The sequence below is a fragment of the Macrotis lagotis genome, chromosome X (genome assembly GCF_037893015.1).
Source record: "Macrotis lagotis isolate mMagLag1 chromosome X, bilby.v1.9.chrom.fasta, whole genome shotgun sequence".
Classification (NCBI taxonomy): domain Eukaryota; kingdom Metazoa; phylum Chordata; class Mammalia; order Peramelemorphia; family Peramelidae; genus Macrotis; species Macrotis lagotis.
The window spans coordinates 674,343,705-674,356,803 of record NC_133666.1 but is presented as its reverse complement, the minus strand read 5'-3'; the positions used below and the strand labels follow the sequence as shown (position 1 = coordinate 674,356,803).

The 13,099-nt window shown below is 44.8% G+C and overlaps 1 protein-coding gene across 2 annotated transcripts in view; it reads left to right on the top strand.

Annotated features, from left to right (window-relative positions):
* The first annotated feature begins 2,605 nt into the window (after positions 1-2,605).
* SLC8B1 (solute carrier family 8 member B1) overlaps positions 2,606-13,099 on the top strand; it is a 32,978-nt gene continuing 22,484 nt past the window's right edge. For both annotated transcript variants that reach the window (XM_074205815.1, XM_074205814.1), the window contains exons 1-2: positions 2,606-2,679; positions 5,961-6,215. In XM_074205815.1, coding sequence (XP_074061916.1) covers positions 6,048-6,215 — 168 coding nt within the window. In that variant the 5' untranslated portion in view covers positions 2,606-2,679; positions 5,961-6,047. The remainder of the gene's footprint in view (positions 2,680-5,960; positions 6,216-13,099) is intronic.

The following is a 13,099-nucleotide window of genomic DNA, read 5'->3' as shown; positions in this document are numbered from 1 at the left end:
AAGAGTTGCTGCAGTGATGTTTTTCCCAGTAATCTGGTTTCCCTAATTTTTACCACATTAGTTTTGTTTGTGTAATTTTATGTCTATTTGATCTTCTCTCACTTTACTTTCCTTTCTCAATTTGACTTTCTGGCTTCCCTGTTTTCCTTCAAATCTCAACTCAAATCCTACCCTATTCAAGAAGTATTTCCAGACTAGTCTTTCTTTTTTTTTTTTAGGTTTTTTTGCAAGGCAAATGGGGTTAAGTGGCTTGCCCAAGGCTACACAGCTAGGTAATTAATTATTAAGTGTCTGAGGTCAGATTTGAACCCAGGTACTCCTGGCTCCAGGGCGGATGCTTTATCCACTATGCCACCTAGCCACCCCAATCCAGAGTCTTAATGCCAATTCTTTGCCCTCTGAAGCAATCTGTAATTTTTCTTGTGCATATCTTGTTTATATGTTGTCTCCAAGGGCTGTTTACTTTTTTCTCTCTGTTTCCAAAACTTAGAACAGGATCTTGCTTAATGTTTCTTGAAAATTAAAAAAAGTTTGTTGACCCTACTATCCCTCAATTGGTTATGAACTCTTCCCCTTTTCATAAAGAGGTAATTTCCTCTTTGATCTGCTATGATATTTTTTATATTTCACATTTTCTTTCAGTTTTTCCATTTTTTAAAATTTTTATTGTTTCATTTTTTTATTTTTGCAGGGTTAAGTGACTTGGCCAAGGTCACACAGGTAGACATTAATGATTATGTATTTGAGGTTCCAGGGCTGGTTCCACTGCACCATCTAAGCTGCCCCTATGATATCATTTTTTAAATCTAAATCTTGTATCCATTTGAAGTATACCATGGCCTCTAAGGTGAAAGATGTTGGTTTATGCCTAATTACTGCCAAAAAGCTTTCAAAATTTTCAATTAGTTTTTGCTAAATAGCGAGTCCTTACTTCAGTAACAACTCTTAGGGTTATGAATTTGTTGCTGTATTCATTTGTTTCTGGTTTTTTGTTTACCTAATCTGTTCATTGATTCATCTTTGATCAAGTCACTTCAGCTCTGGCTTTCTCAGTTTTTTAAATGGAGATAATATAACTTATTTCCCACAGAATAGGGGCTTAAAAAAATACTTGTTTCCTCCTCTTCCCTTTTTTATTAAACAGCACCACATTATTTTGAGGATGGCTGCTTTTAGTATACTTGAAATGGAGGACAAATATGGTCTGCATTTTAAAAAAATTGATTTTTATTGATGTTTGGTTTTCACATCACTTATTTTTGAAGAGAACCCTTCTCAGACCATGAGTCATCCCTTGTTAACAAAGGGGGGGGAACATCAGCCATTGGACAAAACTAACAAGAGTGAGTATAATAGTGTAGTCAGCAATCCACACCCCTAGTCCATCATTTCTTTTAAAAACAGTGGGGGAAGGGGTGGCTAGGTGGTGCCGTGGATAGAGCAACAACCCTAAAGTCAGGAGGACCTGAGTTCAAATCCAGCCTCAGACACTTAATAATTACCGAGCTGTGTGGCCTTGGGCAAGTCACTTAACCCCATTGCCTTGTAAAAACAAAAAAAAATTTTAATCTTTTAAAAATATAGTGGGGGAGGGGCAGCTAGCTGATACAGTGAATAGAGAACTGACCCTGGAGTCAGTAGCACCAGAGTTCAAATCTGACCGCAGATACTGAATAATTACCTAGCTATGTGACCTTAGGCAAGTCACTTAACTCCATTGCCTTGCAAAACAATTGAAGCGTGTATAAATCCCAATTCCCTATTTTCTTAGTCTACTGCATGGGGGGGGGTGTTTTGGCAAGGCAATGGGGTTAAGTGACTTGCCTAATTATTAAATATCTAAGGTTGGATTTGAACTCAGGCCCTTCTGACTCCAGGACCTGTGCTGTATCCACTGCACCACCTAGCTGCCTCAGTCTACCTGTATTTTAAAAGGGCAGTTTAATATTTGCCCTTCATTTGAAGATCACAACATCAGGAAGGGGATGTGTGACAAGCACATGGATTGGATTTGAGTGGGGGGGGGGGGGCTGTGCTGAGTCCCCAGCCTCACCTCCAGGGCCACCTGGGCGCAGGGGCCAGATAGGGATCAGAAGAGTGGAGCCTGGATGTGAGACAATCAGTCATGCACCTTGCCCAAGGTCACACAGCTGGTGTCTGAGGTCACATTTGAACTTGGGTCCTCTGGAGTTCAAGGCCAGGGCTCTATCCATTGCACCACCGAGCTGCCCGAAAGAAAAGGGGGAGGAGTAAGTCAAAGGGGTGGAATACGGAAGGGAAATATTAGAAACTCTTCGGAGGGGGAGCTCTTGGGGTCCGGGCCAGCCTGGCCGCGGTCTCTCTACAGACCCCTGGGCCTTCCACCCTCTCCCCCCTCCCCACCTGGCCGCGCATCTCCAGGAACCGGAGCCAGAACCCCCCCCCTCGCCCCCCAAAGCCTCCCCAACCAGCCCGGGCTTTGATCCGCCATCGAGGAGGAAAGGCTCTCTGGTCCAGTGGCCCCGGCCCCAGGCTGGCTCTGGGCCCCCTTTAAGGAGCCGAGGGAGGGGAGCCCAGGGGGTGGGACCGGGCCGAGAGGGGAGGGGACTGGGCCGGGCCGGGCCGGGGCGGGGGAAGAAGGAACGAGAGGCGGCAGCGGAGCCCGGCCAGCCCTGCCGGCGGGGGCCATGCGAGGTGGAGGTGAGCCCCGGCGTGGGGGGCCAGGGGAGCCCCGGGGGGGCGCGGGGTTCAGCAGGCTGGGCCGTAAGAGGCGAGCCCCTCCAGGGGTCCCCCCATCAGTGGGGGCGCGCGATCTCGTGTCCTTGTGGGGAGACGGGGTGGGCACCCTCCCTAAAGTGGGGGGCGCTAAGCCCCCCCACTTCTGTGCGGTGGGGGATAGGAAGTAAGACTTTCCTCTAGTGCGCGGGCCGGGGAGCCCCGGGGGGGGAGCGGGTTCGGAGCCCCAGTGGGCTGGAGGATAGGAAGTGAGCACCCCCCGGGAGGGCTGAGAGAAGACGGGGGCAAGGCATTCCTCCGTGGGACCGAGAGGGTGACACCCCAGTTAGTGGCGCTGGGCGGCCTCCCTCGCGCGGGGGACTGGGTGGGCACCCCTCGGACACCCCTCCCTTACGGCGAGGAGACGGAGGGATAGGGAGGGGGGAGGCTCCCCTCTAATACGGGGGGCGGGGAGCCCCTAAGGGAGCCGGTCTCAAGTCTCCAGAAGACGGGGGGGGGGGGAGGCATTCCTCCGTGGGGGAGATGGGGGGAGCCCTATCATTGGGCTTCTTTGCAAGGAGATTGAGGGTGGACGCGCTTCAGAGGGTGAGTGAATCCCCCTTCAGTGGGAGTGGACCCTCCTTTCAAGAGGAGGATGGCCGCGGGGGCCCCCTCCTTTAGGGAGCTTCGCTGGGGAATCCAGCCTGGGATCCCACAAAAGCCACAGGAAAGCTATTTCCTTCTCCAGCTCCTCTCCGGGCAAGGGTGGGGCACACCCCAAGTCAACTTTGGGTCAAGTTTTCAGGTTTGCCCTGAGAGCTGCAGGCGCCCCTCCTCTCCTCCCCTCCCCTCCCACCCCCTTTGTAAAGGCCCTGACTCCTGGGAAGCCTGGAGGAGCTTAAAGGAGGGCAAGATGGGGTGAAGGAAGGGAAGACTCATCCCCACCTTGGACCCTATTCTCATCCCCTTCCCAAAAGGCCACACCCCTGCTGGAAGATATCCAAGCCCCAGGCAGAGACTCCCATAATTCATTCCTGGGGGAGGTTGGATGGATTTATCTAGAGTCTGGGTGGGTGTGCCTCTCTCCTACTGTAGGAGACCTGGAGGATTCTCTAAATTAGGGATCCCTTGGGCGACCCAGGAGACCTAAGGATACCTCAGAATCGTGGTTTTTAGGTGCCTTAGGTAAAATGCACCGGATCACACTGGAGAAAAGATTCCATATTGAAAGGACCCCATAAATTCTTAGCACCCTACTTTCATTTTACAGAGGAGGAAATTGAAGTCCAGAGAAGGGAAGGGTTTGCCAGAGTCTGGATTAAAAGCAAAATCTAGGCGGCCCTTTGGGTCTCCTGGTGCCCTGTTCTTTGCTCTTTATTAGCTTGATTTCTGGGGTGTCAGCTTCATCAGTAGGCAGCCAGGTTGTAGTGGATAGAGTGATGGTTGGGGACTCAGAAAGACTCATCTTCCTGAGTTGAATGTGGTTTCAGACACTCACTAGCTGTAGGACCCTGAACAAGTCACCTAATACTCTTTACCTCAGTTTCCTCATCTCAAAAATGAACTAGAGAAGGAAATGGCAAAGCATTTCAGTGTCTTGGCCAAGAAAACATCAAATCTGGCTTTAGATACTTATCAATTGTGTGATCTGAGCAAGTCATTTAATCCTATTTGCCTCAGTTTCCTTATCTATCCAATGAGCTGGAGAGGTAAATGACAAACCACTCCAGTATCTTTGCCAAGAAAAACTGCAAATGGGGATCATGAAGGTCAGACTCAGCTGAAAAACAAATGAACAAAAGTCTCCTTAGGCCCTATCACTGCACCTACAACAATCAGACCGGTTGGGATGACCCTAAAGCACAGTTACGAAATCAGGAACCCAGGCAAAGGAATCTTTTCCAACTTGGTTTTACTGTCCTGAAGATCTGGGTTCAAATCACTCCTCTGACATGGATTAGCTATATGACCCCAAAGAGCAAACCACTTGAACTCTATGTCTTAGGCTAATTTCTGTTATTCTCTCCCCCCCCCCCCCAAATAAACTAAGCTGATGCCTCTGGGCTACTACCTGGGCCCTGATGCATGGAGGAGTCAAATCAGAGCCAGGCTGTGGCTTCAGGTAGTTAGGTAAGGTCTTTCCACTTCTCCCTAGTTCCAACTCTCTTGTTGGCCCTGTAATGTCCTTATCTTGTTCTCTGTCCCATCCTTCATGCCACCAAAGGCAAGGGGCCTTAGGGAAGCTTTTACTCCATTCTACAGACTGAAGAACCTGATAAAAATTGAATGGAATCTGGGAGAGCCCCAGAAGTAACAGTAGGGCTGAGTTAAATAGTCTTTCCGGAGAAAGTGCTCACAGGACGTGCTCAGAGCAGGGAAGTTTACTTTGGGCAGCCTGAGCAGGTTAGACATCCTGGGGAAGGAGGGTCTTGGAGGAGAATTAGTTATTGGAATTGATATGCACTGGGATGATAGGAAGGATAGTGGAAAAAGAATAAGGCTTTAAAACCTGCATCAGAATCATTTTCTTTTTGATAAAATGAGGGGGTTGGGGTTATATGGCTTCCAAGGTCCCTTACAATTCTAAAGCTCTGATCCTGGAAAAGAAAGACAGCTGAATGTGGGCTGGGACATAGGAAAATCTTGTTCCGTTCTTCTGTCAGTCAGTTACTAATTGTATGACCCTGGGCAAGTCATTTAACTTCTCTCTACCACAGTTTCCCCCTCTATAAAATGAATGTAAATATATATTGTATTAATTATACATCATATATAATTATTCAAATTATATAACCATTTAAATATAAAACACCCACCTCATAGAGTTGTTGAAGGATCCAATAAGATGATATATAAAAAATTAACCTTTGCAAATGTGAAGGTGATATGAAGGATGATATATGAAGGTAATGGGAAGGAAAGATGAGCTGCTTAGGGGCAGGGCACAGTCAAGGAGACTGGGTGACCAGGGGATATATGGCAGATTGGGGGGAGGCGAAGTGGGGAGGACTGGGGAGCTAGGGGGCATGGAAGTGGGGGACAGGGCAGAACCCAGGGGGGTTGAGTTGCCCCCGACCCTCCCAGATCCAAAAAATGGAAAGAAGGTAGCAGTTTGTGGTCACCTGAAAACACTGTCACTTTGTTTTCACCCAAAGATTGAGAAATACTTTGCTTCCTGCACATGGGGAACCGTTTCTCTGTGTTTTAGAATGGAGGGGAAAGAGTCCTTCCTGTTACCCAGAATGTTCTCTTCCTCCTCTCCCTAGGTTGTTGGACCTGCTGGCCAGTGGTAGTTGAGGGTCCAGTCTCTGAGAATCAGGACAGCCCCCCAACGGGGCAGGATAGCCATCAGCATGGGGGGCAGCCGGGCCCTCAACCACCTCCAGCTGCTGAGTTGGCTGTGGCTCCTCCTGAGAGACACATCCCCTGTGCAGGGGGCTGGTCCAGCTGCCCAGACACCAGGAAACCCAGGCCCTTTAGCTCTCCAGGAAGGGATGAACAGCACCATGATTGACTTGGAAGTGAGTATTGGAGGGGTGTCAAGCTAAGAGCATTATAGGAATTGGAATGATTAGAAGTCCTTTTTGGGCTGGACTTGGAGTAGTTGGCATGTGTACTTTCTGTTTTATCTGACCCTCACATCTACAGGGTGGGAAAGGAACACTTAGGATTTTCTGATATTTTATGATATGTGGTAGTTATTATGATTGAACAGATGAGCACACTGAGGCAAGATTCCATATTCAGCCTCTAAGAATATCAGTTTCTCAAGAGTATATTCCTGGGAATGAAAGGCTGATTTCTGTAGAGAACACTGTCTTCACTTCTCAGTCACCTTTGCCTCTAGGCAAGAAGTCAAGATCCACCAGCATCTCCCCCTGTGTTCATTACAGTCTCAAGATTACTGAGTAGGAAACTGGAAAATTTGTCTTGTCTTCTTGGTGCTTAAAGTTTAGAAAGAGAAAACAATTCATCAGATAGTATTGTATAAGGATGATAGTCTAGGTGGTGCAGTGGATAAAAAGCATCACTCCTGGAGTCAGGAGGGCCTGAGTTCAAATTTGACCTCAGAATCTTGATATTTACTAGCTGTGTGACCTTGGACAAGGTACTTGACTCTTGATTGCCAGGGTCATCTCTAGTTGCCCTGATTCATATCTGGCGCTGGATTCAGATGGCTCTGGAGGGGAAAGTAAGGCTGGATACTTAGCACAGGCACCCCCTTATTCAGATCCAATTCATGTGCTTATCTTGGCATCACTTCCCTGATTTCATGGTCCTCTTCAAGAATGAGGGGCAAAAACATCATCATCCTCTTTGAGGAGCAATTGGGCAACTTAATATTGTGTAACCTCCTTTGTTAGGCTACCAAGGAGATTCATGAATTTTCTACCATTCTTTGTTTTTAGATAAATCTTCCCTTCTCTTTTGGATCACCGTGTTCATTAGCATAATGTCCCCCACCTATAAGTTTATGGTAAACCCCAGAGAATAAAACTTCATATCCAACCTGTATTTTTTGCCTTTTTATTTTAACCCAATAATATTTTTTAAGGGTTTACGACCCTATAGACCCATAGAGAGAATGATGCTATCCCCATTTTATAGAGTCAGAAATTGAGGCCCAGGTAGTCCAAAGGCCTACCAGGATCTTATAGCTATTACCTTACTAAGGCAGGATTTGAACCCAGGACTTCCCAACTCCCAAGATCAGTGCCCTGTTCTCTACACCATCCTTGCTAATACCAGACAAAGTTAAGTGTCTTGCCCAAGGTCACAGAAGTGATTTGAACCCAGATCTGACTCTTTCCACATTATCCAGGCATCTTTTCAAAATATTATCACTCTTATTACTATATTACTTTTTTTGATAGAGAAATTTCTTCATATTGTTTACCCTCTCCCCACCAAGAATAAATAAATAAATAAATAAGCATTTTTAAATCTTACTATGTGCCTAGACACTATGCTAAGCACTTTTAAAATAGGATTCTATTTGATCCTCACAGCAGCCCAGGGAGAGAACAGCTATTTATTATGTCCACTTTAGAAATAAAAAAAAAACTGATGCTAACAAGTCACTTAACACAGGCCAGTAAGTGTCTGAGGCTGGATTTGAACTCAAATTGACTCTGACTCACTCTTCCCCCCCCACATTAGCATATAAGCCCCTTGAGGGCAGCAACTTTCTGCATCTTTGTCTCAGTGTACTGTCTTGTTAGCTTGCTTGAATCAGATCATCTAATCATTTATTCAGTACCTACTATGGGCTGATAATATATTTGTATAGATAATTACAAATCAAAGAATAACAGACTAACTATGTACTAGGTATTGGTTGTGATACAAATACAAAGAATGAAGCAATCACTCCCCTCAAAGACCTTCCATTCTGTGAAGTTTCCTAATTCCACTCTATCTTCAAAGTTGGTCATTCAACTCTCAGTATAATTATGGCTACTACCTTTTCCTCTATGGATTATAGGAGGCATCATGGAATTATGTACAGAGTCCTGGAGTTGGTTTCAGAAAATTTGGGTTTTTACTCACCACCAGAGATGCCCTAGCTAGGTGAGCCTAGGGGGTCAGTTTTCTCATCTCTAAAATGGGCATAGTCACACTTGTCTTAACCCACTTTTGTAGCGAGTGAACATTGTGAGCCTTAAAATGCTTTGTCAATGTAATGTATTAGTAGGTGAGAAAGATGAGGTAACCACTTTGAGGTTCTGCAAGGTCCCCTCCAGCTACCTCCTTGCTGTTTACCTCTGCTCATACCTCCTTCACTCTGATTTAGATTTGTTGCTTGTCTCTGATCTAACCACATTAGAAGGTAAGGTCCTTGAAGGCAGGGACTGAGTTTTCCCTATTCTTAGTGTCCCCAAGGCTTAGCACATGTGATAAATGTTTGTTGATTTGATGAATGACTATGATCTGATGATTCCTCATACCCTCCTCTGTCTAATGGGAATAATGCTGCCTGCACTGTCTCTTTTATGGTAAAATATCATTCAGCTAGTTGGTCAATAAACATTTACTGAACTCAGTGCCATTCCCTGTGCTAAGACATAGTGATATTAAAAAAAGGACAAAAATGGTCTCTGCCTGGGGGGGGGGCTCACAGTCTAATGGAAAGGATTGCTTTGGTTGGAGGGTTTTATGCTAAGTTTTAAAGGTATTCAGGGATGGTGAAGAACTTAGAGGCATCCTAGGTGATGGGGGAAGGGAGCAAGAATGGCCAGATCCCATCTCATGGAGGTCAGTTTCAGCTGTTTGTTGTTGTTTGCCCTTTGTTTTCTGTTTTTTTAGTTTTTGCAAGGCCATGGGGTGAAGTGACTTGCCCAAGGCCACACAGCTAGGTCATTTTTAATTGTCTGAGGCTGGATTTGAACTCAGGTACTCCTGACTCCAAGGCCAGTGCTCTATCCACTGCGCCACCTAGCCACCCCTTGCCCTTTGTTTTCAAAGAAGATCAGTGACACTGGGGTTGATGTCTTGATTCATGTATGTTTTGGATTTAAATGAGGCAGAACTGCAGTCAACCCATTCTCTTCCTGAGTTATTGAAGGACAAAAGGCAGCACAGCTGGCATGCCCCTGCATGCACTGGATGATGTTGGCATCTTCAGTGTCAGACCAGATTTTCACTACTTTTCAGCACCTATTTCAGTCACCTTCATGACCCTTGGAACAAATTGTTCTCATCCTCCCCTCATTGTCATCCCATGTTTGGGGTAGACGTGCCTGTAACTCACAGATGGATTTGAGGTCCACCTGAGACCCTTGACCTGGTTTAGCCAGTCTGCTGAAATGGTTTACTGGGGTGTGGTCACTGTACATGCTACAACTTCTTGGAGTCATGTGTGAGAGTTGGGTAAATCAGGTAGGAGAGTATTAGAAGTGTAAGAAGAGAGGAAAGGTAGGAGTGACTGAACTGGGTTATGAACTTTAAATACCAAAGAGAGAAATTTATATTTGATACTGTGTGTAGGAGGCCACCAACAGTGTTTTCTTGAGCAGGGGGTGGGTGGGGTGGAACAGATCTCATGGTCAGACCTTCACTTTTTTTTTTGGCAAGGCAGTGGGGTTAAGTGACTTGCCCAAGGCCACACAGTGTCTGAGGCTGGATTTGAACTCAGGTACTCCTGACTCCAGGGCCGGTGCCCTATCCACTGTGCCACCTAGCCGCCCCCAGACCTTCACTTTCAGAAAGTCTAGTGGTAGCTTAGCGGAGGATGATTTGGAGTGGGAGCAGGGTTACCAACCAGAAGGGTCTTATAATAGTCTCGGTAATCTGTATAATGGGTACCACATTGCTTACCATTTCAGTGGGTGGGAGTGTGGTTAGAGGAAGGGAGAGAATTTGGGATGCAACATTTAACAGAAGTGAATGCAAAAAATAAGCATAATTTTAAAATAATTTTTCATAATTTAAAAAATAAAGTGAAAAGTGATAGAGTTCTGAGTTAAGGATGCGAATTAAGTGTGAGTAGAAAGTGAAGGATAGGGGCAGCTGGGTGACGTAGTAGATAGAGCACTGGCCCCAGAGTCAGGAGGAAAGTGAAGGATATAGACAAAAGGATGTCTTGAAGGTAGAAAAGGTAAAAAAAATGATAGGATTTGACAAGAAATTGGAAAGGTATTGGGGGAGAGAGGGTAAGGAGGTGATGGAACTTCTAGTGTTGAGAGTTGGGGTGACTGGGAAGATAGAGGTGCCCCCAAGAGCCATAGGGAAGTCAGGAAAAACAGAGGTTTTGGATACAGAGTTCAGGTTGAGACAAGTTAGTGTCCAGAGAGGGTATTGGACTTTTGAAGACTGACTTTGTTTGTCTCTGGGCAGTGTTCCTCTTCACTCATGAGACCTTGGACAAAGGTCTCTGAACTTCAGGTTCTATGAATTAAAGGAGTTGGAGGCTGGGCTAGGAACTCTCAAGTCCCTCCCCTCTCCAAAGCCTCAGTGGTGTTTATTCCTTCCTTAGGAAGGGAGGAGGACAAGACAGGAAGTGTCCCTTCTGGCCCCTGTGCAGGGCCAGCTAAAGCTAAAAGATTAAAAACTAACTGGTTAGGGAATATTTGGAAGAAGCAGCTGGGCAGTTTATAGAGACAGTTAGTTGGTACAGTGGATCAAGCACTGAGCTGAATTTCAAATCTAGCCTCAGACGTTATGAACTGTGAGACCCAGGGTAAGTTACTTCACCTTGTTCACTTCAATTTTCTTGTAAAACGGAGATTATAATAAGCACCTACCTCCCAGGAGGATGTTGTGAGGATCAGATATGATACTATATAGCATATAGTAGGTGTTTAATAAATTCTGTTTTTTCTGACCCCTTCTCCTGATAGGGTCCTCTGATCTTTAAGTAGTCCAGATAAACCTCAGAAGAGTCTGGGGGTGGGAGGAGAAAGAGGGGTTAGGTAGGTCCAGGAGACTAGGCAAGGCACCAGGCTGGTTTTCAAATTTAAGGACAAATTTAAGGCCCAATTCTCATCCTGGGTTGGGTCTCTCTTTCATGATCTGAGGAGATGAGGGGCCAAGGAGGAGTTAGCTTCATGCTCAATTTTTCTCCCTTCTACCCTAAAAGGTCTCCTTCCACCTTATGGGAAGCTATCTTGGGCACAGGGGAATGTGGTCTTTATGACTGATAGAAGAGACTGTGGCACAGGGAAGGGAAGCCAAACTCAAGAGTAATGACAGCCACTATCCACTGAGATCCATGCAGGTGGAAATTGATTTAGAAAATCATTAACATTATCTCATGAAAACCAAATCAACAACTTGGTGAAAGATACAAAAAAATACTGAAGAAAATATGTTAAAAAAAACCAGTTTAGCCTAATGGAAAAAGCAAAACAAAAGGCAAAGGAGGAGAAGAATGCCTTAAAAAGTAGAATTGGCCAGCTGGAAAAGGAGATAAAAAAAGCACTCTCAAATGGAGAATGGAACTAAAGGAAGCTGATGACTTTGCAAGAAATCAGGAAGAAATAAAACTCTCCCCCCCAAAAAGTAAAAAATTAGAAGAAAATGTGAAATATCTCATTGGAAAAACAACCAACCTTGAAAACAGATCCAGAAGAAATAATTTTAAAATTATTGAGCTATCTGAAAGCCACAATCAGGAAAAGAGCCTAGACTTCATTTTTCAAGAAATAATACAGCAAAACTGCTGCCTTAATTCATAGAACCTGAATTCACCAGTCACCTCCTGAAAGAGATCCCAAAAGAAAAACTTCCAGGAATAGTATAGCCAAATTCCAAAACTCCCAAATTAAAGAGAAAATTCTAAAACCTGCCAGAAACAATTCAACTACCCAGGCTCCATAGTCAGGATTACACAGGATCTGGCAGCATCTACATTAAGGGCTTGTAGAGATTGGAGTGTGATATTCCGGAAGGCAAAAGATCTTGGTTTACAACTAAGAATCAACTACCCAGCAAAACTGAACATCCTCTTTCAGGGGAAAAGATGGACTTTCAATGAGAACAGGCAACTTTCAAACTTTCCTATTGAGACAACCAGAGCTGAACAGAAAGTTTGATCTCTAAGTACAGGACTCTGGTGAACCATAGAGGGAGTGGAAGAGGAGGACTAACTATGAGGAACTTAATGATGTTGAACTGTTTGTATTCCTGCATGGGAATCTCATATGAATGTTCTCATTTATAAGAGCTGTTAGAAGGAGCATATATAGACAGGGTGCAGGAAGCAGTGGAATATAATGGTATAATATAGTAAAAAGATGGAGTCAATGGGTGATAAAGGGAAAGGAGATGAAGAAGAAGCTAAGAAATTTCACATGAGTCAAGAAAAAGCTTTTTCAATGGAGTGGAAAGGGGATAGGCAAGGGGGAACGAGTGAGCCTTCATTCTCATCGGAAATGGCTCAGAGAGGAAATAACATACACACTTAATAGGGTGAGGGAGAAAAATGAGAAGAAAGGGATAGGATAAGGGGGAATGGGGGGAGGGAAGGGGGGAATAGATGATAGAAGAGAGGGAAGATTGAGGGAGAGGGTACTCAGATATAACACACTTTCTGACAGGGTCAGGATGAAAGGAGAGAGAGAATAGAATAAATGAGAATGGGGAGGAATAGAGTGGAGGTACAGCTTTCTTGTCATTTTTTATTTTATTTTTATTTTATTTTTTATTTTTTAGGTTTTTGCAAGGCAAATGGGCTTAAGTGGCTTGTCCAAGGCCACACAGCTAGGTAATTATTAAGTGCCTGAGGTCAAATTTGAACTCAGGTACTCCTGACTCCAGGGCCAGTGCTCTATCCACTGGGCCACCTAGTCACCCCTCTTTGTCATTAAAAAAAAACTTTTAATTTTTCCAATGATATATATAGTTTTCAACATTAATTTAAAATTTTTTTATTTTTTAATTATGTGCAAATGTAGTTTCAGAAATT